This window comes from Schistocerca americana, chromosome 11 (genome assembly GCF_021461395.2).
Source record: "Schistocerca americana isolate TAMUIC-IGC-003095 chromosome 11, iqSchAmer2.1, whole genome shotgun sequence".
Taxonomy (NCBI): domain Eukaryota; kingdom Metazoa; phylum Arthropoda; class Insecta; order Orthoptera; family Acrididae; genus Schistocerca; species Schistocerca americana.
This window is the reverse complement of record NC_060129.1, coordinates 89,818,997-89,842,519: the sequence shown is the minus strand read 5'-3', so window position 1 is coordinate 89,842,519 and position 23,523 is coordinate 89,818,997. Positions and strand designations below refer to the sequence as shown.

General features: G+C 42.5%; 1 protein-coding gene across 1 annotated transcript in view; it reads left to right on the top strand.

The window, feature by feature from the left end:
• The first annotated feature begins 20,156 nt into the window (after window positions 1–20,156).
• Window positions 20,157–23,523, top strand: part of LOC124553284 (poly [ADP-ribose] polymerase tankyrase-1-like) — a 47,607-nt gene continuing 44,240 nt past the window's right edge. The window contains exon 1 of the mRNA XM_047127166.1: window positions 20,157–20,163. Coding sequence (XP_046983122.1) covers window positions 20,157–20,163 — 7 coding nt within the window. The remainder of the gene's footprint in view (window positions 20,164–23,523) is intronic.

Sequence of the window (23,523 nt, the reverse complement as noted above, 5' to 3'; positions counted from 1 at the left end):
TTGTAACAGAATTATCGGCACCGTACACCTTTTCCCGTGATACTGCACAAAAAACATTCAATTTTGGACAGTCCCTCTTGTTGACCAATTTCATGTCGCTGTTCCGTACCCCATATTCTCACATAATGACGGTCCACCTTCCCATTTACATGGAATGTTGCCTCGTCACTAAACACTAAGCGTGGCATAAAACTGTCATCCTCCATCTTGCCAAGAACGAATTCCAGAACTCCACACGTTGCCGTTTGTCACCTTCACGAGAAGCTTGCAGTAACTGAATTTTGTACGATTTCGTATGTAAACGTCTACGCAACACACGCCAGACGAACATCGGAGGCATGTTGAACTGTCTAGCTGCACGGCGAACGGATTATGCGGACTCCTTGTGGATCTATGGCGGATGCGCTCGACGTCTGTGTGAGACACTCGGCGACGGCCCGGCGATTTCCCTTTACACACGCAACCTGTTTCTTGGAATTGTTCATCCCGTTGTCTAACGCTCGGTGCTATAGGATGGTACACACAAAAGTCGCGCTGAACGGTTAGTACTGACCTGCAGTCCCCAAAACTTAGAACACAAAGCGCTTTCTGTTTTCCCGACGCCATTTTTACTAGAACTGAAGTGGGCGCACACTGTTGCTACCTAGCTGAAACCGTGTAAAACCCGAGAGTTTGCTCTTTCCACAAGTAAGCTGTTCGTACACACATGTGAAATAACTTAACAATCACGATAGTTTTGCAAGCGGATGACACATTTTCTTAGAGCACAGTTTCCGCCAGCACCACGCTCGGAAGTACCCGCTGGCGTGTCTCTAGCCGCCTGAGGCTCGTCTAGCCGGCTAACGACACTGCTGTAGGCGAGACACAGCCCCGTCCTTCTCTCCCTCTGCATACCAGATCACCACGTATTGACATACACAATGGTTTCATTTGAAAAAGCGAAGTTGATCGCCGTCTCCTACAATTAATATGAGTATTACAAGGGACTAAACGTCGCTCATACAGCAGTTTCTCAGAATTAATCAAGTGCAAATATCGTAACAATCTCTTAAATGGTTTCGACAGTATTTGTCTTAAACAGTGCAGCTGATCAGTCAGTATACATGGTGGTTCCTGAACATACTCAAATATTTTAATATGTTATTCTACAACTAAAACTAAAGAAAAAGTTCATACAAACATCGGTCCGCAAATGTTTAGTTACGGAGTTACGGCTGTAAGGTGTCAGCCAAATCCAACACCTTCCATGAAAACCCTGACATGGTAAGCAAATCCAGTAGTATGTCACATAGCTCCGAATAAATCGTGACATTAAATTAACCAAAGTAATACGAGTAACGAGTGAGCAAATGGAATACCACAGACTAACACAAGAATGCCTAAATGCATGTCATACCTTCCCGCCGTGAGACAGACGCAGTTCCGAGGGGAGAAACGAGAACAGAAGCCGAGAGCAGAACCGTGTTAAGCTAGAAGGCCCTACGATAAGGGACACCCACGTCGCCAGCTAACCGCTAGGACCACACCACCCACAAGTTTTAGCGTGAGACTTTTCCGCGTCTCTGTTACGTCAGGACCACCCCCCAGCCCGTGTTAAGAGATAGAACACTCCAGAAGAATAGTATAGATCTTACGATACCAGAAAAAGGACCACACCAGCTGCAAGTTTTAGAGTGAGATTTTTTTGCGTCTCTGTTACGTTGCAATCTTTTAAAACATTGCCCCACCACGAAAAGCATAACGTTTCTCATTGGATGGACAGAATTTTTGTAGGTGGAGCTTAAGGTTAACATTGAGACCCTGATTGGTCAGATGAAAAGACAGCCAGATAGTTTTTTTTTAAACCAACTTCGGTAAATTGTAGTAAGGAGAAGTTAGGACGAGAGTTGCTTCCGAGACGGCGAGGTGAGCGGAGCTGTGCTGCCCGCCGCCCCCTGACGAACACCGACAAGGTAATGAACGCACACGATGGCGAATAACAGCGCATAAAGCTTCACTCAGAACTGCAGAAGTCTCATCTGTTACACCCCCTTTTTTGCGTAATACTAGTGTCGATCGTCAATTAAAGCTCATGGTGTTCACATTTGCCACTTGAAGTAAAAATCTGAAACGCGATGATTTTTCTGTTATATAGTTATTGAGAAGCCACATCAGCCACTGTAATTTACGACAAGTTAGATAAGTAATTAAAGATAATTGAGGGTCACTGTAGACGATTTTGATAGTTTTCTCTTTTATGAAACTTAATTTAAACCTAGATTATAGATGTGATATGGCATAGGTCATCCTTCGATCCATTGTAGAACTTGGAAACCCATTCAGGGAATATTCGTTCACATTTTTGTTGAACGCAGTTGGTTTTTATCATCCTGTATTAAAAAATTTCCTTTTATCAATAGTGCAATTTATAAAAAATGTCTTGTGAGTAGAATAAAATTTCCAAAGGTAAACTTAACTGCTTTTTCGACGTTATTTTACCAGCTAACTAAAAATAGGAAAGCCTTGAACCCCTTCCACTAAATTTAGTTAGTATTAAGATTCTTTTACCGATAATGCAGTGGAGCTGACGCTGAAATCATTAAGTATTTGGTTATATCATCGCTAGTCTCACTGAACTCTTCTGAATTCTACATGTCATGTGTGGTCTGGTGTCTCCTTACCAGTAACAGGTCCCAGGTTCAAATTAGTCAATTCCCTAAAAAACACGCTCAGAGCGTCGTTGCGCGAAAGTGGTAGGGAGACACGATATATAACAAACTGACCCCACGCTGAATGTTAGACGGCTAATAAAGGATTTTGACTGAAATTTAGCATCTTCACTAATACGAAGCCATCGCAAAACTGTAAAAGTAAAGCATGATTTCCATTTACTTCGTTGTCATTGATCTGGTGAATGTAATAAAAAATTTTCCCAAATCGTGTAATTGGCGAGACGTACTTACAATTCCTTCAAGAAGAAAATCCCCGCTTGCTCGAAGATGTTGCACTTGCTATGCGATCGCAAAGGTGTTTTCAACAGGACGGCGCGCCTCCACATTTCGCCAACCCGTCACTACACATTTAAATGAACTTTTTCGCCATAAATGGATTGGTCGAGGTGCTACACGTCTGTGGCCACTCAGAACGCCCGATTTAACACCAATGAATATTTTGGTTTGGAGATGGGTGGAAGACATAGTTTATGAGGACATAGTCAAAACACGTGAGGCAATACTTGCTCGCGTTATGAATGCAATCGGCAAAATTAAGAACAACCCTGTGAAACTGAAACGAGCAACAAAATCAGTTCATACATGTGTTGCTAAATTCATTGAACTCAGTGGACACGTTTTTGAATATTTATTGTGAATGTATTGTGAAAGTGTATGCCCACTGTACAACTTCCTTAACACTGAGCTTTGTTTTATCCGCTGTAACATGAAATCACGTGTGATATAGTATTAATAAAAGCAGATTATCTGACAAATTCATACAGTTTCAGTTAATGTTATTAGCATCATTATTTCAAAATTAAATTCTCTACAACTTCTGCTGAAAACTTTGTGCAGTCGCCTCGAATTTAAAAAACATATTGGGCCAAGTAATAAATAAAAAATTTTACGAAATTACTTCTTTGCTTCTCTGGATGTTCTGAAAAACTACTGCAGATACACGTCTGGAGCATCTCTTATTAGTTTCACCAGATGAATAACAAGAAGATAAATGGAAATCGTGCTTTACTGTAACCTCGTACAGTTTTGCGATGGCTTCATATTACCGACATTGGTAAATTTCAGGGAAAATCTTTCACTAGCCGTAACTCCGTAGATGAACATTTGCGGACCTGTGTTTACACGAACTTTTTTCTTTAGTTTTCCTTGTAGAATAACATATTGAAATATTTGCATACCTTCGTGAATCACCCTGTATATTCGGAACAACAGAATGACATCCATCTTGTAAAATGGTGTAGTTCAGATTAATTTACGCTTCTTTATTTACTATACAGGTAGTTGCAAAAAATTGTGTTTTGTGATTACACTTGTTTGTAAAATTTCAGGTTCTTCAGCAGACTGCAAGTTCGGTGAAGTTATTTTGAGGGAAAATTTTTTTACTTGGCCCGACATCTGCGACCTTCCGTGATGTTCCGCAGAAACGCTAGTTGGTTCATCCGCATTTTTGTGGCGGTGGTCATATGTAGTGGCTACAGTCGCCCAGTTTCCGTTACAGGTAAAAATTATGTTTTTTTCGATTCCTATGAGGTTGGGTATGATAATGGACAGCAATTTTTTGTGAAGTAATGAAGTAAATGTTTAAGTTTTACACTGAGATCTTTACGAATTTATTTTCCGGAATCGTATACCGAAGTCTCTGGACATAGTTTAACAGCCGACAACTCAGGTAAGTGTTTCATCCGTTACTCATGGTCCAAGTGGTTCTTTTGGTGCTAGTTTATTTAATCACGGTAGCCTTATATCTGGTTTGAGATGTCCTCGCCGGCGCCGTGGGGAGACGAGCGTGTGCAAGCTTCCCTCTAGCTGCCTGCGCCACCTGTTCCCTGCTTGTCTTATTCAAACACACTAGAATAGTGGCCTACTTGAATATATCGAGGTTCTATTTTTAGAACAGCGAGAGAAGATATAAAATAAATATACATCATTTGTTCAGAAATCTCTCTCGTCCAAGGGTCGCACAGACTTGTATTCAGTACTGTTCGTTGCTCCTGCATGATAGGCAATACGTACGTCAGACGCTATTGCTATGCAAGTAGCATAACTGGCAGAGTCGGGCGTGACCCACTCGTGGTACACACAGGCGTGAACTTGTTGGGGTAACTGCTTCGGGTCACAGGGCAGTCATAAGAATACTGCGAGGGAACTGCCCAACATCGTTGGGTATCAGTGTATCATTGCCTTTGGTACTGTAGAAAGCTCCAGTTGGAATGCCGTTTGGTCATCATGTTGCGTAGACCGGGTGATTTTTACGACTGTGTACAGACTCTATCGATTGATCGGTGAGGGGATATGGAAGAAAATTTCTACCGAACTTATGTCCGGAAATGCATAGTTTCCACACTAGAAACCATTTATTCAGTCATACACTGTTACTAAGACTGCAGTCTAATACTCGCTGTACCGCGTAGCCACAGTTACAGTATGTACTGAAAATGCTTTCCATGTGCCTGGACGCATGCGTGCATACGCGCCGTACCGTGCTCTGTATCACACGCTCACACCGACCAGGCTGCATAAGAACAGCGTCAAAGGCAGGATGAATACGCTGCTCCAGTGTCTCCACATCTGGAATAGGCTACGCGTGCACGATACTTCTGAGGTGGCCCCATAACCATATGTTTCTATCTCCTGCTGTCGCTTCTACGCGGTGTGCATGATCTGTCCCCACTGATCCACTTGGCTGTCATCAGCTTCTACAGGAAGTACATGGTCCACTTGGCTGTCAGCAGTTTCTGCAGGAAATACATGATCTGTCACCGCCCATCCACTTGGCTGTAAGCGGTCTGTCAGTGGTAGGACTAGGCTGCATGGACAGTAGAGCGGGGACCAGGGAGGACCCAGCACGCGGTACCTATCACCCTAACCAACAAATAGGAGGTGCAGGCTTCCACTGAAATCGAAATTGAGTCACTGAGACTAACTTCAGCTTTTGAATAATATGGTATGTGCAGTGTCAAGAAGAGGCAAACACGAAAGGATAGCATCTGTTAACACTAGGGAGTTCAAATGTACGGCAAGTGAATGTATCCGTTAGGGAAATGCAAGAAACGATGCGAGGGAAGACTAAGTGTACCCACTGTCCGTGGCTGGAAGCCTTATTCAGCCTGCCGAAGAGGTCATTCCGTCAACTGCTGAGGGAACGTGGTGCTACCGGCAGCTGACCGCGCTCTGCGGCCACACTGGATCATTCAACTGTCAGAGAAGGTTGAGAATGGTGGTCTCACTCATCTAATTTCAGTGAGACAATTTGCTGCAGTGCAAAACTGGTCGTGCCCCCCACGTTCTGAATCGAATGTAACTTCTGACTCAGAGTTCGAAGGTTCTGTGACAAAGCGACCTGAAATTTCTTGGACTTGCGTCAAGGGGTTGAGAAATCTATGGAGACCCTAAATGGATCAGGTGTTTGGTACACATCAGAGGCTGCTGCTCAGGTAGCTGTTTGGCTGCGGAGTGGACACAACGGTTTTCAGATTAGACTACTCTTCATCCAGTCCAGGTAACGGTAGGGACCAGAAAGTGTCAGTAATAGTTCCAAAGAAGAGTCACATACTGGCGAGAGTATTACAATTCAAGTGATTAACTTCTGAAGCACTGATAACAACGTGCCAGGGTTTGAAGCTGGCCCAGTAGAGCTCACATAATACCCGGTACAGAAAGCTGGTGGAAATGCGGAACTGACAGCAGCGAGATACTGATAAAAATTTCAGCGTGTATCGAAAATATACATGGAGATAGTAGGGCATTTGTCCCAGGTCATAAACAAATTGTACCAACCAAAACAGAAACATAAACTGCATGTGAGGCTGTCTGGGAAAGACTCAGTATCATCGGTGGGCAATAATTTGGAATCAGGTCCCTCTGTCAACTTCTAGATCTACTCCAGATGCAACCAAAAATTATAGAGAAAACCGAAGCACTGTTACATAAGTTTCCAAGTCACACTCTCATTGTTGAAGTAGATGTTAATTGTGCAACAATCGACTGAGAAAATGACAAAGAGGTGGGGATGACAAGACGTCTGGTGAAACACCTCTAAATGAGTTGTCTGAGAATTACCTAAAACAGACTGTTTGGGAACCCACTAGTGATATTGGATCCGATAGTTTCAAAATGACCATACCTCTTTGAGGAAGCTCACACAGAAACTAGTATCAATGACCATGAAGCAATAATGATTTGCAACGTACAAATGGCAACTAAAACAAGTTGCAGAATACATATATGTTCAGCAAACCAGATATAGGAGCTCTGTCCGGCACACAGTTTTAATCTGCCAGGAAGTTTTAATCTGTCAGGAAGTTATATACAGAAGTAGTTGTGACCTATTTGAATACAAAACTCAAAATATTAAACTCTGGAGAAAAACATGTAGAAAAATTGTGGTTCAGGTTTACAAGAACAGTCAGCTGTGCACTTTGTACGTATGTAGAGCAGTTCATGATAAGAGGGACACTCCACAGTCTGGAGTCATTTTAAAGAAACATCTAAAGAAAAAGAGATAACTGGTCAATGAATGCTAGGCAAAACGTGGGGCTACATGTAGGAAGATGCTAAATGAGATGTATTTGGCTGATGAAAGAGAATTTCGTCTAACCTACTCAGACTACCGACTCGCAGATAGGCACAACAAAAGGACTCTCATAATTAAAGCTTTTGGTCATTAAAGCTGCAGTCAACAATAGAAAACAAGCACACACACACACACACACACATATGCACTCACGCAAACGCAACTCACACACATGACTGCACTCTCAGGCAACTGAAACCACACTGCAAGCAGCAGCAACATTGCATGATGATAGTAGCCACAGGGTGGGGGTAAAGATGAGGTTGGAGTGGGGAGGGTAGGTGTAGTATGTGGGGGTGGCGGACGGTGAAGTGCTGCATGTTAGATGGTGGTAAGAGGATAAGTGGGGAGGAGAAGGGAAGTATCAGTAAAGGAGATAAATAGAAAGACTGTCTTTGGTGGTGAAATGATGGTTATGTAATGATGGAATGGGAATAGGGTAGGAGCTGGATGGGTGAGGACAGTGACTGACAAAGGTTCCCACAACCCACCTGGCGTCCTCCTTTGCTAGTCACTGTCCTCAGCCATCCAGCAAGGTGTCCTGTTCCCACCCCAGCGCTACACAGACGTCATTCCACCACCACCAACCCCATATTTATTTCTCTACGTTTCTGCTACTTCCCCTCCCTCCCAACCTCTCCACTGCCCTCTGTCTAACTTGTAGCACTTCACGGTCCACCACCCCACCATCCTGCTGCTCCCCTCCCTGCCACAGCCTCCTCCTTTCCCCACACCCAGTCACCACTCCCACCACTTACTCGTGCTGCTGCTCACAATGTGGTTTCAGTTGCCTGAGACTTCAGTCGTGTGTGTGAGTTGCGTGCGTGCGTTCTTGTGTGTGTGTGTGTGTGTGTGTGTGTGTGTGTGCATGTCTACTGTTGACGAAGGCCTTATTGGACAAAAGCTTTAATTCTGAGAGTTTTTTGTCGTGCCTGTCTGCAACTCAGCATTTCCGCTCTATGGTGAGTTGCAACTTTCCTTTTCGTAATATTGTTACGTTCCATCCTGGATTTATCATAATTTGACTCCTACTAAGAATACTGTAACAGAATAGGAAGGATCTCTCACAAAACCTAGAAAATTCCGGTATTACGTAAAGCTGGTACCAAAGTTAGTGTCAGACACTTGTGAACTGGGTAATGACAGCAATTATGAGTAGCAAATCAAAATCAGAAATTCCGAATGAGTATCTTAAAATGTTTCTCTAGAAATGGTACTGTGGGGTACTGCTCCAATTTGTGACGGTGACAGATATAGATGTAGAATTAGTGTCACTAGTGTTGGGAAACAGCTGATTTTTTAACAAGGCTCCAGAGCGTGATGGAATCTCTATCAGACCCTCCACCGAACTTGCACCTGAGTTAGCCCCTCTCCTAACGAAAATCTATTGTAAATCTCTAGCACAAATAAAAGTGCCCAGTAGTTGGAAGAAGTTCGAGGAGACACACATCTAGTAGAAGAGCATCAGGAGTCATTCACAAAACTACCGTGAAATATCCTTGCCATCCATTTGTTATAGGATTCTTGAACATATTCTCAGCTCAAACGTAATGAGGTTCCTGGAATAGAAGGACCTCATTGCCAATCAGTACAGATTTGGAAAACCGTCACATTTCCTTCATGACATCGTTAAAGCCCTAATCAAGACAGTAAGGTAAATGCAGTAATTTAGGATTTTCGATACAATCATTTGACTCACTACCACAACCACATTTATTATCAAAAGTAAGATTATATGGGGTATGATACGAAATTTGTGAGTTAACTGATGATTTATTTGGTAGGGAGGACTGAGCATGTTACCTTCAATGTAGTGAAATTGGTGTGAACAATGTAAGTGTATTGGGACTCGCAGTTTCTGTTATATATTAATGGTCTTGCAGCAATTTAATGGTTTTAGAATTTTCACGGATGATGCAGTTGTCTATAATGATGTACTATCTGAAGAATTCTGCACAAACATTGAGTAGGATCTTGACTAAAAATTATACTCACCAATGAAAGAGTACAGCTGGTACCAGTTAATTCATACAGATCTCTGGGCGTTACAATTTGGGACATGAAACGGAACGATCATGTGCTCTCAATTGGAGATAAGACAGGTGGAAGGCTTTGGTTCATTGGTAGAATACTAGGGTGATGGAATCAGTCCACAGACATGACTGTTTACAATTGTCTCATCTGACGATGCCAAGAATATTGCCCTAGTGTGTGGGAGCTGTATCAAATAGGACTGGCAGCAGGTAGTGTAAAGATGTAGAGAAGAGCAACAAGAACAGTCAATGCTTCTTTGTCCATGAAGAAACTGAGCTGGCACACTTTGAAGATAGACGGATACTATTTCGAAAAAGCCTACTTTGGAAATTTCAAGAAGCTGCTTTACACCTTGAATCTAGGAATATACTACAACCCACCACATATCTCTCTCACGGGTGTGGTGAGAATGAAATTAGCAGACTTACGGGACGCACACAGGCAATTTAAACAATCATACCCAAGCTCCATATGTGAGTGGAATGTGAAGAAGCCCTGATAACTGATACAGTAAGAAGTACCCTCTGCCTTGCACTTCAGAGCGGTTTTCAGAGTATGGATGCAGATGTATACGTAGATTAACAGAGTTGATGGGGTTATCGAACAGAAACTGTATGATTTGTGTTTGAGAAATAACTTCCCTTTTTCTTAAGCATCTAAACTCAGTGGATAGTGACTTAAATTAAGAGGTGTATTGTATGTAAGATCTCCGTTTGACTATTCGCACTATACACGTTCTTATAAGTCCTTTGGTAGTTGTAACATAGTTATCGTAGAGGAGGTGCATATAGTCTGAGGTCCCCCAGAGTTTCACACCTTTCGCTAGCCACACCTTCACGATGGTAGTAATTCTCAGTTAACCTCACAGATCACTGATCCTTTTGACACTGTCCTGGTCATACTGCCACCCTAACAGCTTCATTCTTGACACCAATGCAGCTGACCATTAGCAGCAGAAGAGCGGCCCACTATTACTAAAAGGTGACTAACTGACAACCTCAGCTGCAGACAGGTGTTGTTATACCCCAATGTGGACAGCTGAAAATGTGTGCCCCGACCAGGTCCACATTGAGGTATAACAACAACACCTGTCGGCAGCTGAGGTTGTCAGTTAGTCATCATTTATTTCAGTGAAAAGCTGCACGGTTATCAACAGTAACTGTTCTTTCGAGAACAAGTTACTGTCTTCGTATATATTACTAAAAGGCTGTGTGCCAACTCTCTAATACTGTCCCAGACTGTGAGGTACCGGGTTCAGATCCCTTTCTGCTGTTGGCACAGTGCAGAAATGCAGAGAACACTCGCAGTGTCATCCCTCGACCCCTCCTACCCTCCCCCCCCCATCCCCCCCATCCCCCCTCCCCCCCCCCCCCTCCCACGGCACAGTTGCGCGGTCGAGTGTCTACAGGGTGAGTCACTAACTATTGCCACCAAGAAAAACTTGAAAAGTATGACAAGACCTGAAAAGGTTGTGGGAGAAAAACTGCATGGGCCAAGGGGGGCCGTAATGTGACGTTGGTTTTTTATTGCTAGGTGGGGTCGTGTCAGAGATGTGAAGGTCTACTTTGTTTATTTAAATAACATGTAACAGTTGGGTACTTATTGAGACGAATCCTTTGATGTGTAACAGGAAGTTCTTTGAAGGTCAACGAGGGTCACAAAGGTGGCATGAACATCGATTTACAGAAGGTGTTCGAATTTCTCCAACCTTCTTATCATGGACTGAGTAGTATTCCTTACCACATCAGCACTTATCAAACCATCAGCTCTGACATTTCTCTCTTGCATATCTCAGGTGTAGTTGCGACGTCTTTATAAACAATGTCTTTTATGAAACCCCATAAGAAAAAATCCAGAGGTGTCAGGTCTGGGGAATGACCCGACAACGACACATCTCCTCCACGTCCAATCCAACAATTTGGGAATTGTCTCGGCAACTCATTTCTAGACATCAGCGAAAAATGTGCTGGACACCCATCGTGTTGATACCACAATCTGTTCCTCGTTCCTAAAGGTATTTCTTCCAAAAACAGACCTAATGTTTCTTGCAGGAATGTGGTGTACTTCCTACCATTAAGATTTCCTTCGATAAAATAGGGGCAATCTGACTTTCAATAATCCCTACAAAAGAATGGCCCTGACTAACGATAACCTATACCTTTTATGAATCACTTAACTCACAAAAATTTTCGTTATTAGAACTACTGCAATACAGCGTGCACCAATACTGCCAGCTGAATAAAAGATTCTAACTACTGAAGGCACTAACTACTGATAGGCATAGTTAGCAAATGAAAGATTTTGATGGAGAACAATGTATTTACCTTAATAGTGTTCAAAAGTCATAATATATATATATATATATATATATATATATATATATATATATATATATATCAGTTCATGACATCCAATCTTACGAATTTACTCTCTCTGATGGACACACGTCCAGATCATCCGCTGTCAAAACTCCCCACATCCACCACTGCTGGCGGCTCACCTCCAACTGCGCAACGCTACACGCTGTTAACAGCCAACTGCCCAACACTACAATAGCAACTATTCCAACAATGCCAACCAGCCACAGACTTCACACAGCACAGCCAGTGATTTTCATACAGAGCGCTACATAGCGTTACCAACATAAAAACCTAAATAGCCTACTTACATAGTTGACACTATAAGTATTCAGTCAGGCCAAGTTTTGACATACTCCACATATTTTTCATACAAGGATAGTTGATGTTCTATTAAAGTGTAGTTGCCAAGAAAATATTTGAAGTATTCAACTTAAAGATTGTTCATATTAAAATCTTAGTGCGGTGTAACAGTTATCTGTAAAAACTATGATAATTCATAGCAGTGACTGGTTAGCAGGCTTGAAAGGCAAGCTTAATGTTGATTGTGCAGGTCTGAAGTTAAAGTGTTTATAATGTCATGTATAGATATTTAATAGTATTTCTCATATCGTGTTGTGACTAAAATGTACAACCTTCATCTGAGTCTATGGCTAGAGGACAAATGTAAGGATGGAGAGGCTTATCTCACTAGGGGTAAGATAGATACTGCCTACAGGAAAATTAAAGAGACCTTTGGAGAAAAGAGAACCACTTGTATGAATCTCAAGAGCTCAGATGGAAACCCAGTTCTAAGCTATGAAGGGAAGGGAGAAAGGTGGAAGGGGTATATAGAGGATCTATACAAGGGCGATGTACTTGAGGGCAATGTTATAGAAACGGAAGAGGATGTAGATGAAGATGAAATGGGACATATCATACTGCGTGAAGAGTTTGATAGAGCACTGAAAGACCTGAGTCGAAACAATGCCCTGGGAGGAGACAACGTTCCATTAGAACTACTGACGGCCTTGGGAGAGCCATTCCTGACAAAACTCCACCATCTGGTGAGCAAAATGTATGAGACGGGCGAAATACCCTCAGACTTCAAGAAGAATATAATAATTCCAATCCCAAAGAAAGCAGATGTTGACAGATGTGAGAATTGCCGAACCATCAGTTTAATAAGTCACGGCTGCAAAATACTAATGCGAATTCTTTACAGACGAATGGAAAAACTGGTAGAAGCCGACCTCGGAGATCAGTTTGGATTCCGTAGAAATATGGGAACATGTGAGGCATTACTGCCCCTACGACTTATTTTAGAAGCCAGATTAATAATTGGCAAACCTACGTTTCTAGCATTTGTAGGCTTAGATAAGGCTTTTGACAATGTTGACTGGAATACTCTCTTTCAAATCCTGAAGGTGGCAGGTGTAAAATACAGGGAGCGAAAGTCTTTTTACAATTTGTACAGGAACCAGATGGCAGTTATAAGAGTCGAGGGACACGAAAGGGAAGCAGTGGTTGCGAAGGGAGTGAGACAAGCTTGCAGCCTCTCCCCGATGCTATTCAATCTGTATATTGAGCAAGCAGTAAAAGAATCAAAAGAAAAATTCGGAGTAGGTAATAAAATCCATGGAGAAGAAATAAAAACTTTAAAATTCGCCCATGACATTGTAATTCTTTCAGAGACAGCAAAGGACTTGGAAGAGCAATTGAACGGAATGGACAGTGTCTTGAAAGGAGGATATAAGATGAACATCAACTAAGGCAAAACGAGGATAATGGAATGTAGTCGAAATACGTCGGGTGATCCTGAGGGAATTAGATTGGGAAATGAGACACTTAGAGTAGTATAGGAGTTTTGCTATTTGGGGAGCAAAATAACATGATGGTCGAAGTAGAGAGGATATAAAATGTAGACTGGCAATGGCAAGGAAAGCGTTTCTGAAGAAGAGAAATTTGTTAACATCGAGTATAGATTTAAGTGTCAGGAAGTCGTTTCTGAAAGTATTTGTATGCAGTGTAGCCATCTATGGAAGTGAAATATGGACGATAAATAGTTTGGTCAAGAAGAGAATAGAAGCTTTCGAAATGTGGTGCTACAGAAGAATGCTGAAGATTAGATGGATAGATGACATAACTAATGGGGAGGTACTGAATAGAATTGGGGAGAAGAGGAGTTTGTGGCACAACTTAACTAGAAGAAGGGATCGGTTGGTAGGGCATGTGCTGAGGCATCAAGGGATCACCAATTTAGTATTTGAGGGCAGAGTGGAGGGTAAAAATCGTAGAGGGAGACCAAGAGATGAATACACTAAGCAGATTCAGAAGGATGTAGGCTGCAGTACGTACTGGGAGATGAAGAAGCGTTCACAGGATAGAGTAGCATGGAGAGCTGCATCAAACCAGTCTCAGGACTGAAGACCACAACAACAACAACGATGTCTCAGTGTGTGTCCTATCAGCAGATCCCTTCTTTTAATTAGATTGTGCCACCAGTATCGGTTCTCTCCATTTCTATTCGTACTTCCTCATTGATTATGTGTTGTGGAACAGTGGGGCTCTGTGTGAGCGATGTGCGAAGCAAAGTTTGCTAAGAAATTCCCAGACGTCACTCGCACAATAAAAGTACCTAAGGGCCACTTTAAAACTGGGTTTGAGGAATATTACAAGGGGGGAATATAAGTAGTATGTTAACGTCGGCCTCGACTGTTCTGTCCGCGCTATGACACGTCGGACACTGTTGGCTGTGTAAAAAAAACTTGGCACATTGAAAGTAAATGATTAACACAAATTTAGCGTAATTGACACTATAATTACCAACTTGGACGTAACGAACATATAACATGGTAACACTTACGTCAATAACAACGACAGAGCTTGAGTGGTTTGAAAAGTTTACAAATCATATAGAAATGTCCATTCATTAACTACTCTGCGTTTTTCACATATGCTAGTCCCACATGGAACAAAATGACAGTATGTATCTGTAGGGTTTAACAAATTACAAGTCTAATAATGACCCCTATGTAATGGTGCTTCCGTATTACACAGGAGATGAAAAGAGACTGATATCGTTCGGCAGTGGTCGATGGGTTGCGTGCTTGTTTTTTTTAGTATTCAACTGTCTTCAGAGTCTGTCTTTAATATCGATGTTTTTACTTGCGCGCTGAGTTAGTCTATAGTTTCTTAGGCACGTCAGTGGTGCTAGATTCATTTCTCCTTGTACATCGTCAAAACACAACATTACTATGCGTAGTTAAATGTTATACATTGGTACATAAATGGCTCTTGGCCTCTTTCATTACTCAGATTAGTGTTTTGTGTGACGAGATGTGGCAGTGTGAAAATACATCTCATCGTCTCCCATGTGGAGAACGAGAACAACTGGATTCACGTGATCCATGCGTAATTCCAGTGATGTAGTTGCACACAGTACATGCATTCATCTAAATTGTCAAAATCACACTCTTAAATTAATTAACATAACATACACATCATAATATCCACAATATTTATCAAATAAGTGAATAGAAGTGTTTATGCCTTGAACTTAAAAGCCATTGTTTTCGCACTGTTATGTTTCAGTTCATTGTGGTCGGTGCCACGGTTATTTGTGTTCGTCTGTCTATGCACAGGCGGTGACCTTCATTCTTTAAAAGTAACTGTACAACACATTGATCTAGCTTCCATATTACTAAATTTAATAAATTCAGTCCTGCTGAAAAGAGAGAAATTTATAATCAAACATGAAAATCAAACGTAGATTGCTTATACACTAATCATTGTCTGTACATTTGTACTATGTTTTAGTTAGTTCAGGGGTTTTGTCTCTTTTGTAGATTTTTTTTTGTCAATTGCACGGTATTTGCTTATCGCTTAAATTTACACTAATAAATTTTCATGTTGCACACGGACACAAAACACTTTGACGTTCTTCGCCGTGAGTTGTCGATGGTAGTTTGTGGTCTTGTCTCACCGCACCTTGACTTGGTTACGTGGGCACGAGAAGGACCTTGAGAAGCTAGCGTCTCATTATGTTAAATGTTCGTCCATGTAGATATATGACCGTGATTTGTGTTCCTTTTGGTGCGTATTTTTTCTCATGAAACAATAAAGAAAACCTGAGTTAGTTTATGCTTAACACTAAGCTTATATCACTAATAGGGTACGGGGTAAGAATGTGAACATCAGATTTACAAAGTTAGCATTAGTACTCGCTCACTTCATTTATACATTGTTATCTTATTTCCGCCGAGATGACTATACCAGCCCACCGTTATGGCCGAGCGGTTCTAGGCGCTTCAGTGCACAGCCGCGTTTCTGCTACGGTCGCAGGTTCGAATCCTGCCTCCGGAATGGATGTGTGTGATGTCTTTAGGTTAGTTACGTTTAAGTAGTTCTAAGTCTAGGGTACTGATGACCTCGGATGTTAAGTCCCATAGTTCTCAGAGCCATTTCTTTGACTATACCACTGTTCGTGTTTAGTGTACACTCAATATTTGACATAAGTCTTTAGTTTGGATGCATTTATTGTTATACAGGTCTCTATGTTCGGGGAAATGTCCATGTACATATTTTGAATTGCGCTGGACACGCGGCTGTTAAAGTCAATCAGCTAGCATTCTCAGAAGTGCATATCATTAAAGGTGGAAACTTTCATTTTGAATAGGCGTGGTCGCATTATCCCGTCTTCCTGCGCTCTGTAGTATTCGCTTCGCGCGGTGATCCGCATGTATTTAAGCTGGGCGTGTCAAGGGACAAATGACTGATAAATTCCGTGCGTGTTTCCGTTAGGGTCACATGGTACGTTGCCTTGTTTTCCTTCTTATCGCTCAGTCCACGTGATTCATTATCTCACTTGCCGCTGGAGTTTCTTTTATCATCCGCACGTCTATATCTGTCGATACATGCGGTGGTTACGAATAATTACTCTCTCTCCATCGCGTCGCGCCTACTGTTCCTTCGTCTGACATCTAACATAATTCATCATGTAGAATGTCTGAAGCCGGCTCACCGGCTACGTCCTTCCTTTGTATTCAAATAAAACCTCAATATAAATCGTCATCCACGGCCAGCAGTCGCGTAGGACTTCATCTTCTTAATAAAAGACTTAAAACTAATCGCATAATTTCTCCTGTAAATCTGGTCGGCGATTTTCCTTAGTAATTTTCTTTTCTTATTTCCTGTTTTCTGTGCGGCAGTGTTTTGACTCATGGATTCATTCTTCTTCTTGTCTTTCAGCGGTCTTTTTGTAGATGTGATCGGCAAAATCTTCCTCAATGGTCGTTATTATTTTCTTGGCTCGAAGCATACTTCCTAATGTACTAATGGTGGTACAGATCCTTTATTCTTCCAGACAGGGGATCGAATATGAGATAGCAACCATTGTGTCGTTTGGGCAAAATTATGTACGTACCCTCGCACAAGTACCTCCACTTTTTATTTAGACGGTACAGTAATGAAGGTTTGCAATGCGTCCTCACTAATACTTTTTGATTAAGTTTGTAGTCTACCACTTCCAGTTCTTCTTATCGTGTGCTCTCTTTCTGATATTCGCATGGACAGTATGTGAAATCATAGCCTGTTTTACATCGAGTTCTTCTTCATCGCTCTGAAGTTTAGGTATAGGATCGATCCACTCGTTGTGTTCCCTTTGATTCGACAGTAGTTCTGGTGGCGTGTAACCGGTTGACATCTGGGGCCGGTTGTCGACTATCTGCTCCAACTGGGTTACAAATTCCACCCATTTTGTTTGGCGTGTCGAAATTTATGTGCGGATGAATCGGTTGAATTCCTTAAATACGCGTTCTGTCAAGTTTGACTGTGGTTTGAATTTCGAAATCAAAATTTTCTTGATGTTGTTCCTTGCGAGGAAACCTCTCCATTGTTTGCCGATGAAGTTCGAGGCATTTTCTGGAAGTATGGCCTCCGGTTTGCCGAAACGTGGGAAGTAATCGTGCTGTATTCTTCTTATAGTCGGCTGCGCGTCTGACGACTTCGTCGCGTACGTATACGATTTGTAAACAGATGTAGAAGTGCCACAAGGTATTTCGCACCTATTCTTACTGTCGGGAGTGGTCCTTCATCTATACTTACTACGTGCCCTGGTTTCTGGGTTAATGTCGGGTTTAATGGCAAAGCATTAGACAGATTAAATGGCTTGGTTTTCTGGCATTCTAGACAACTTTTTAGGAGTTTGTGTACCTTTTTTCCTTGCATATTAGGAACGTAGCAATACATCGATATTTTCTTCTTGCATTTTATAGGATCGAAGTGTCCCCAGGACAGGTGGGTATACCATAACAAATGTTCCACATAGGCATGGGATATGCACACGCACCTTCTTCCTGTTTCTGTTGTCCGATGAACTAATACTCCTTCAAGTAATTTGTAAAATTTCGTTAACTGGTGTTGAGGTTCAAATGGTTCAAATGGCTCTGAGCACTATGGGACTTAACATCTGAGGTCATAAGTCCCCTAGAAGTTATAACTACTTAAACCTAACCAACCTAAGGACATCACACACATCCATGCCCGAGGCAGGATTCGAACCTGCGACCGTAGCGGTCGCGCGGTTCCAGACTGAAGCTCCTAGAATCGCTCGGCCACTACGGCCGGCTAACCGGTGTTGAGGATTTATCTTAAGTATTCCCTTTACTTTATTCCATTTTCTGTCGGCGTCATGCAAGGTCTTCATTTGCACAGCTGTAGGTAGTAGTCTCAGTAAATCGGGTCTTCCATTAACGATATCTGTCCGTTCCGTAATTTTCCCTCAAATTCACAGTTTTCGGGCATTCCCTCCGGCATGCGTGATAGGACATCGGCTATGACGTTGTCGGAATAACCTTTTATTTTTCGACCATATATATAATAACTGAATCTCCGAAATGCCCATACGACGGTTAAACCTTCCAATTCCGTTACTCACCAGTTTCGCTCACACTCCGTCAATACGCGACTCGCGAAACTGATAATTGTTATTTTCTTCTCTCCGTTTACTTGTTCTTCTTGGAAGAGACAAGCGCCTAGACCCTGAAAGGAAGCGTCGCAAGATGTACAGAAGTCTTCACCTAAATTTGGATGGTTCAAGATATCACTAGGGAGTAATGCTTCTTTTATCTCCTCGAAAGCTCGTTTACACTCTTCGGTCCAATTCCACGGAACGTTCTTTTCCAACAGGTTGTGTAATGACGGGTGGTTAAGGCATTGTCCGGATAGAAAACGCCGAAAGAATGACACGATTCCAATGAACCCTTTAAGCTGGCGTTTCGTGGTGGGCGTAGGAAAGTTTTCTATAGCTGAAAGTTTCTTGGGATCCGGTCGAATTCCTTCTGAAGATAACACGTGGCCTCAGAATTTGATCTCTTGTATCCCGAATTTTGACTTCCTGAGGCTGGCAGTAACTCCATAGTCCGTGAACCTTCTGAACACTTTCTCGATCAGCTGCATGTGGTTTGCCCATGAAGTGATGGCAATTGGCAAGTCATCGACGTAAACCGCACTACGTCTAAAATTTCTGTTTTCAGGCCTCCTGCAAACCGGTGATATTATTTTATTAATGTTGCTAACGTCCAGTACCAACCTTACGCTGACATCTTCCTTCATAACAGGAACTAAGGGGCTGCAGTAGGGTGAATCAGAGTTTTACTATAATGTTACACTTGATCATTTATCTTATCCCATCTCTAACGACTGCCATTTTGGATTGCCAAACCGCATAAGTGGTTCAAATGGTTCAAATGGCTCTGAGCACTATGCGACAACATCTGAGGTCATCAGTCCCCTAGAACTTAGAACTACTTAAACCGAACTAACCTAAGGACATCACACACATCCACGTCCGAGGCAGGAGTCGAACCTGCGACCGTAGCGGTCACGCGGTTCGAGACTGAAGCGCCTAGAACCGCTCGGCCACACTGGCCGGCGCATAGGTGGTCTTGCAGTACGTACCTTGGGGAAGGATCATGTCGAACTCGAAGCCTCTTATTATTCTTGGCTTGGTAGTAAATACGGGTGAATATCTCATTAAAAGATGGAGTAAATCCTGCTGCTGGGCGTCTGTTAGTTAACGTTCTTCCATGGTTTTGCGAATTATTTCTTCTTGAGCCGGTATTTGCTCGTATTCTTCACAATCAGCAACGTGTTGGCTGAAATACAACAGGTGATCGCTGCGTACTTTACCCTTTCGGTACAGTCGGCGCATCAAAACATGCATTGTCGATCCGCTACTCCTATCTTGTCACGCAAATGTTGAACCGTAATTGCTTTGTCGTTGACTGTCAGCTTGCATGTTCCGTTATAAATATCAGTTACTGCTCTTGTCTTGCGGAGAAACTCCACACCGAATATGCAAGGAATGGACAGATTTTTCACGATTAAGCACACACATGCAATTGTCGATGATTCTGTTCGGACTGGATTACTCTTTGAATCATCGAACCGACAGCACCGGTGACTGTACAGCCTTAAACAGGTAAAGTGGGTACTTTGATTATGGCAGGTACTTTTCTGAAAACACATATTGACATTGAATTCACGTTCGCACCTGTATCAATAATTATTATGATGGGTACATCAGCGATATACAGGGTGTTACAAAAGGTACGACCAAACTTTCAGGAAACATTCCTCACACACGAAGAAAGAAAATATGTTATGTGGACATGTGTCCAAAACGCTTACTTTCCATGTTAGAGCTCATTTTATTACTTCTCTTCAAATCCCATTAATCACGGAATGGAAACACACAGCAACAGAACGTACCAGCCTGACTTCAAACACTTTGTTACAGGAAACGTTCAAAATATCCTCCGTTAGCGAGGATACATGCATCCACCTTCCGTCGCGTGGAATCGCTGATGCGCTGATGCAGCCCTGGAGAATGGCGTATTGTATCACAGCCGTCCACAATACGAGCACGATGAGTCTCTACATTTGGTACCGGGGTTGTGTTGACAAAAGCTTTCAAATGCCCCCATAAACGAAAGTCAAGAAGGTTGAGGTCAGGAGAGCGTGGAGGCCATGGAATTGATCCGCCTCTACCAATCCATCGGTCACCGAATCTGTTGTTGAGAAGCGTACGAACATTTCAACTGAAATGTGCAGGAATTCCATCATGCATGAACCACATCTTGTGTCGTACTTGTAAAGGCACATGTTCTAGCAGCACAGGTAGAGTATCCCGTATGAAATCATGATAACGTGCTGCATTGAGCGTAGGTGGAGGAACGAAACTAAAATGAGCTCTAACATGGAAATTAAGCGTTTCCGGACACATGTCCACGTAACGTCTTTTCTTTATCTGTGTGTGAGGAATGTTTCCTGAAAGTTTGGCCGTACCTTTTTGTAACATCCTATATATAGATCTGCGCAGAAGCTTGTACTCGGTCTTGCCATACGTCTTCTGTTGGTTTAGTCACCTTTTCTCCGATTAATTGTTCACGTACATCTGAGCATAGCGCATGAGATTTATTGACTCCGACATGAAGTCGTTCCCTGTGCATTCCGCAGCCAACCCACGGAGGCCTGGACCAGCTGCTTCCAGTTTTTCGCTTCCCTTTGTGCTGAGCTGCTACCGTTTCATGTAGCGCTCCTGCTATTGTCTTCAGTTATCGTCACGGTAGAGCCTGAATACAGTGTTTCCGTTGGTACGAATCCCGGCTGGTTGCAAAAATTGTAGTTCGGCGGCGGCCTGACTTGGGTGTAGAATATGGTCATGCTGTATGTTCCACGCGGCTTCTGATTTTGTTTAAACTGTTGCTGATATTTTGCCTTCGTTGCTTGCTGTGGTGGTGCATTTTGTTGGTATTGCATGACTTGATTCTGCTGCTGAAAACTGTTATGATTTCGCGACCCATTTTGGTAGCCTTCATTGTTTTGTTCACCGTATCGGTTCCCACCGTAGTTCTTACGTTGGTAACCGTTGCCGTATCTACTTCGTTTGTAGCCATTGCCATGGCTTTTCGGATTGTCGTTACAAATGGGGTAGAGTCTGTAATTATTGTTACGTCTGTTCCGCTGGTTGCCATTCCCATTGTTGCCATTGTTCTTTCTGTCACTTGACTCTCAGTTAGCGTTTACCTGTTGGCTGCCGTGTATTTCGGCGGCCGGTGCGCGTGGCGTCTGATATCCGTAGTTGTGGTTGTCCTGAACACGCGCATCTTTATAGATGAGGTCAAAACTGTCCAACACGGATAAGAACATCTCCTGGTCTCCCTTATCGATATGGGCAATTTCGGCTTGAGAATCATCATTATATCTTTAGTGGTGATTGGTGTATCCCAAGAGCGAATCTTCCTCAAGTACTTCTCAAAATACTTCCTTAGCCTCACAAATTTGGCATGAAAAGCTTCAGCATTACTCACTTCTTTCCAAAGTCTCTGCCATACTCCTGAGCTCCAAAACCAATGCAAAAATTCGTGTTCGAATTCGGCATAGGTATGACATCTATCGACCATCTCTGTTCCCCATAACGCATTTTCTTCTTGAATGAATCCGGTAAAAAACTGTATGCTTTGGCTGTGTGACCAACTTTCTGGAAATACGCCAGAAAATTCTTTTAAAAATACGAGATGGTGAATGTTTCTTTTTTCTGGTATCAATATTTGAAAGACTCTATGCTTCAATACGCACACTTCTTTCAATAGATTCCCAAGGCGATACTTGAGCTATTTGTTCCGGCTGTAAAGGTCGGTAGTCCTGCTTCGGTACTGATCGTGTGGAAGTTTGTTGCTGGCGGTCGAAATATTCCGTCGAGTTGTTTACGGTTGGTAATTCGATTTGGGTTTCCCCATGTGCGTTATTGTTTTGGAGGTCATTTAAGCGGTGTAGCATTATCTCAATTTGACCCTCAAGTTTGCGTTTCCACTCTTGTAAATCTCCCATGAAGACACGTCGAATGTGTCTTAACTCGCTACAGACTGTGTCTCCTGAACTTCCGGGAGCAGCTAAGACTTCTAACGTGGCTGATTTTACGGTGTCTTTGAGCTCGTTCGTTACCTTGTCGGAAATTTCTCTGTCTTTGGTCTCCACCCAATCTTCATATCTCTTATTCAGTTCCGTGGTGTACGTGTCTAAGCCATGCTTTATTTTACTTTCAAGTATTCAACTTAGACATGTCATCTGACAATTCTGTCATTTTATCACCTATTTTCTTGATATTATCTTCAAGCTTGTTGACCTTTCCTGACACTACCTCGTAGTTTTTCAGCGTCTTCGCCGCCTCAGACTGGCAAGCGGTTACCTGAAGCTGAAGTTGGTTGGCGATTGATTTTATGCCCTTTTCCAGCTTCACAATTTGATCTGCCACTGTGGAAATGTTACTATCTATTTTTGCACGTACGTCGGTTTTAATCGAATCTACTTCACGTTTGAGACCTTCTTTTAGTTCGTCCTTTACCGAATCTATGTTGATTTCCACTGTACCAAATTTGGTTTTCATAATACCCTTTACTGAGTCAATTTCTGTCCTTACTGTAACCATTTGTGATCCGAGTTTACCTGTAACCGATTTTAATTGGGCCTTCAAATTACTATTCATTGAGTCAAGTTTAGTTCGTACATCTGCCTTTAAGTTACTTCCCATAGAATAGAATTCAGTTTCCAGTCCGATTTTAAGTTGGAGAACAACAAGGCTGGTTCCTCGTCCCACTCCTCCTCTTCGTGTTGCCTTTCCTTCTCATCACGTTCCCGTTTTTCTCTCTGGCACATTTCAGTACACATGTCAAGTTTATCCGATTGACTCATCTGAGATGTTTGTCCGAATCTTAGCTCACGCTCCTCGTCCTCTATATTTAACACGCCTTGCCAAGACTCCGGGAGATTAGAAATTACACGCGAGCGGACGTGGTATGTACCAGCG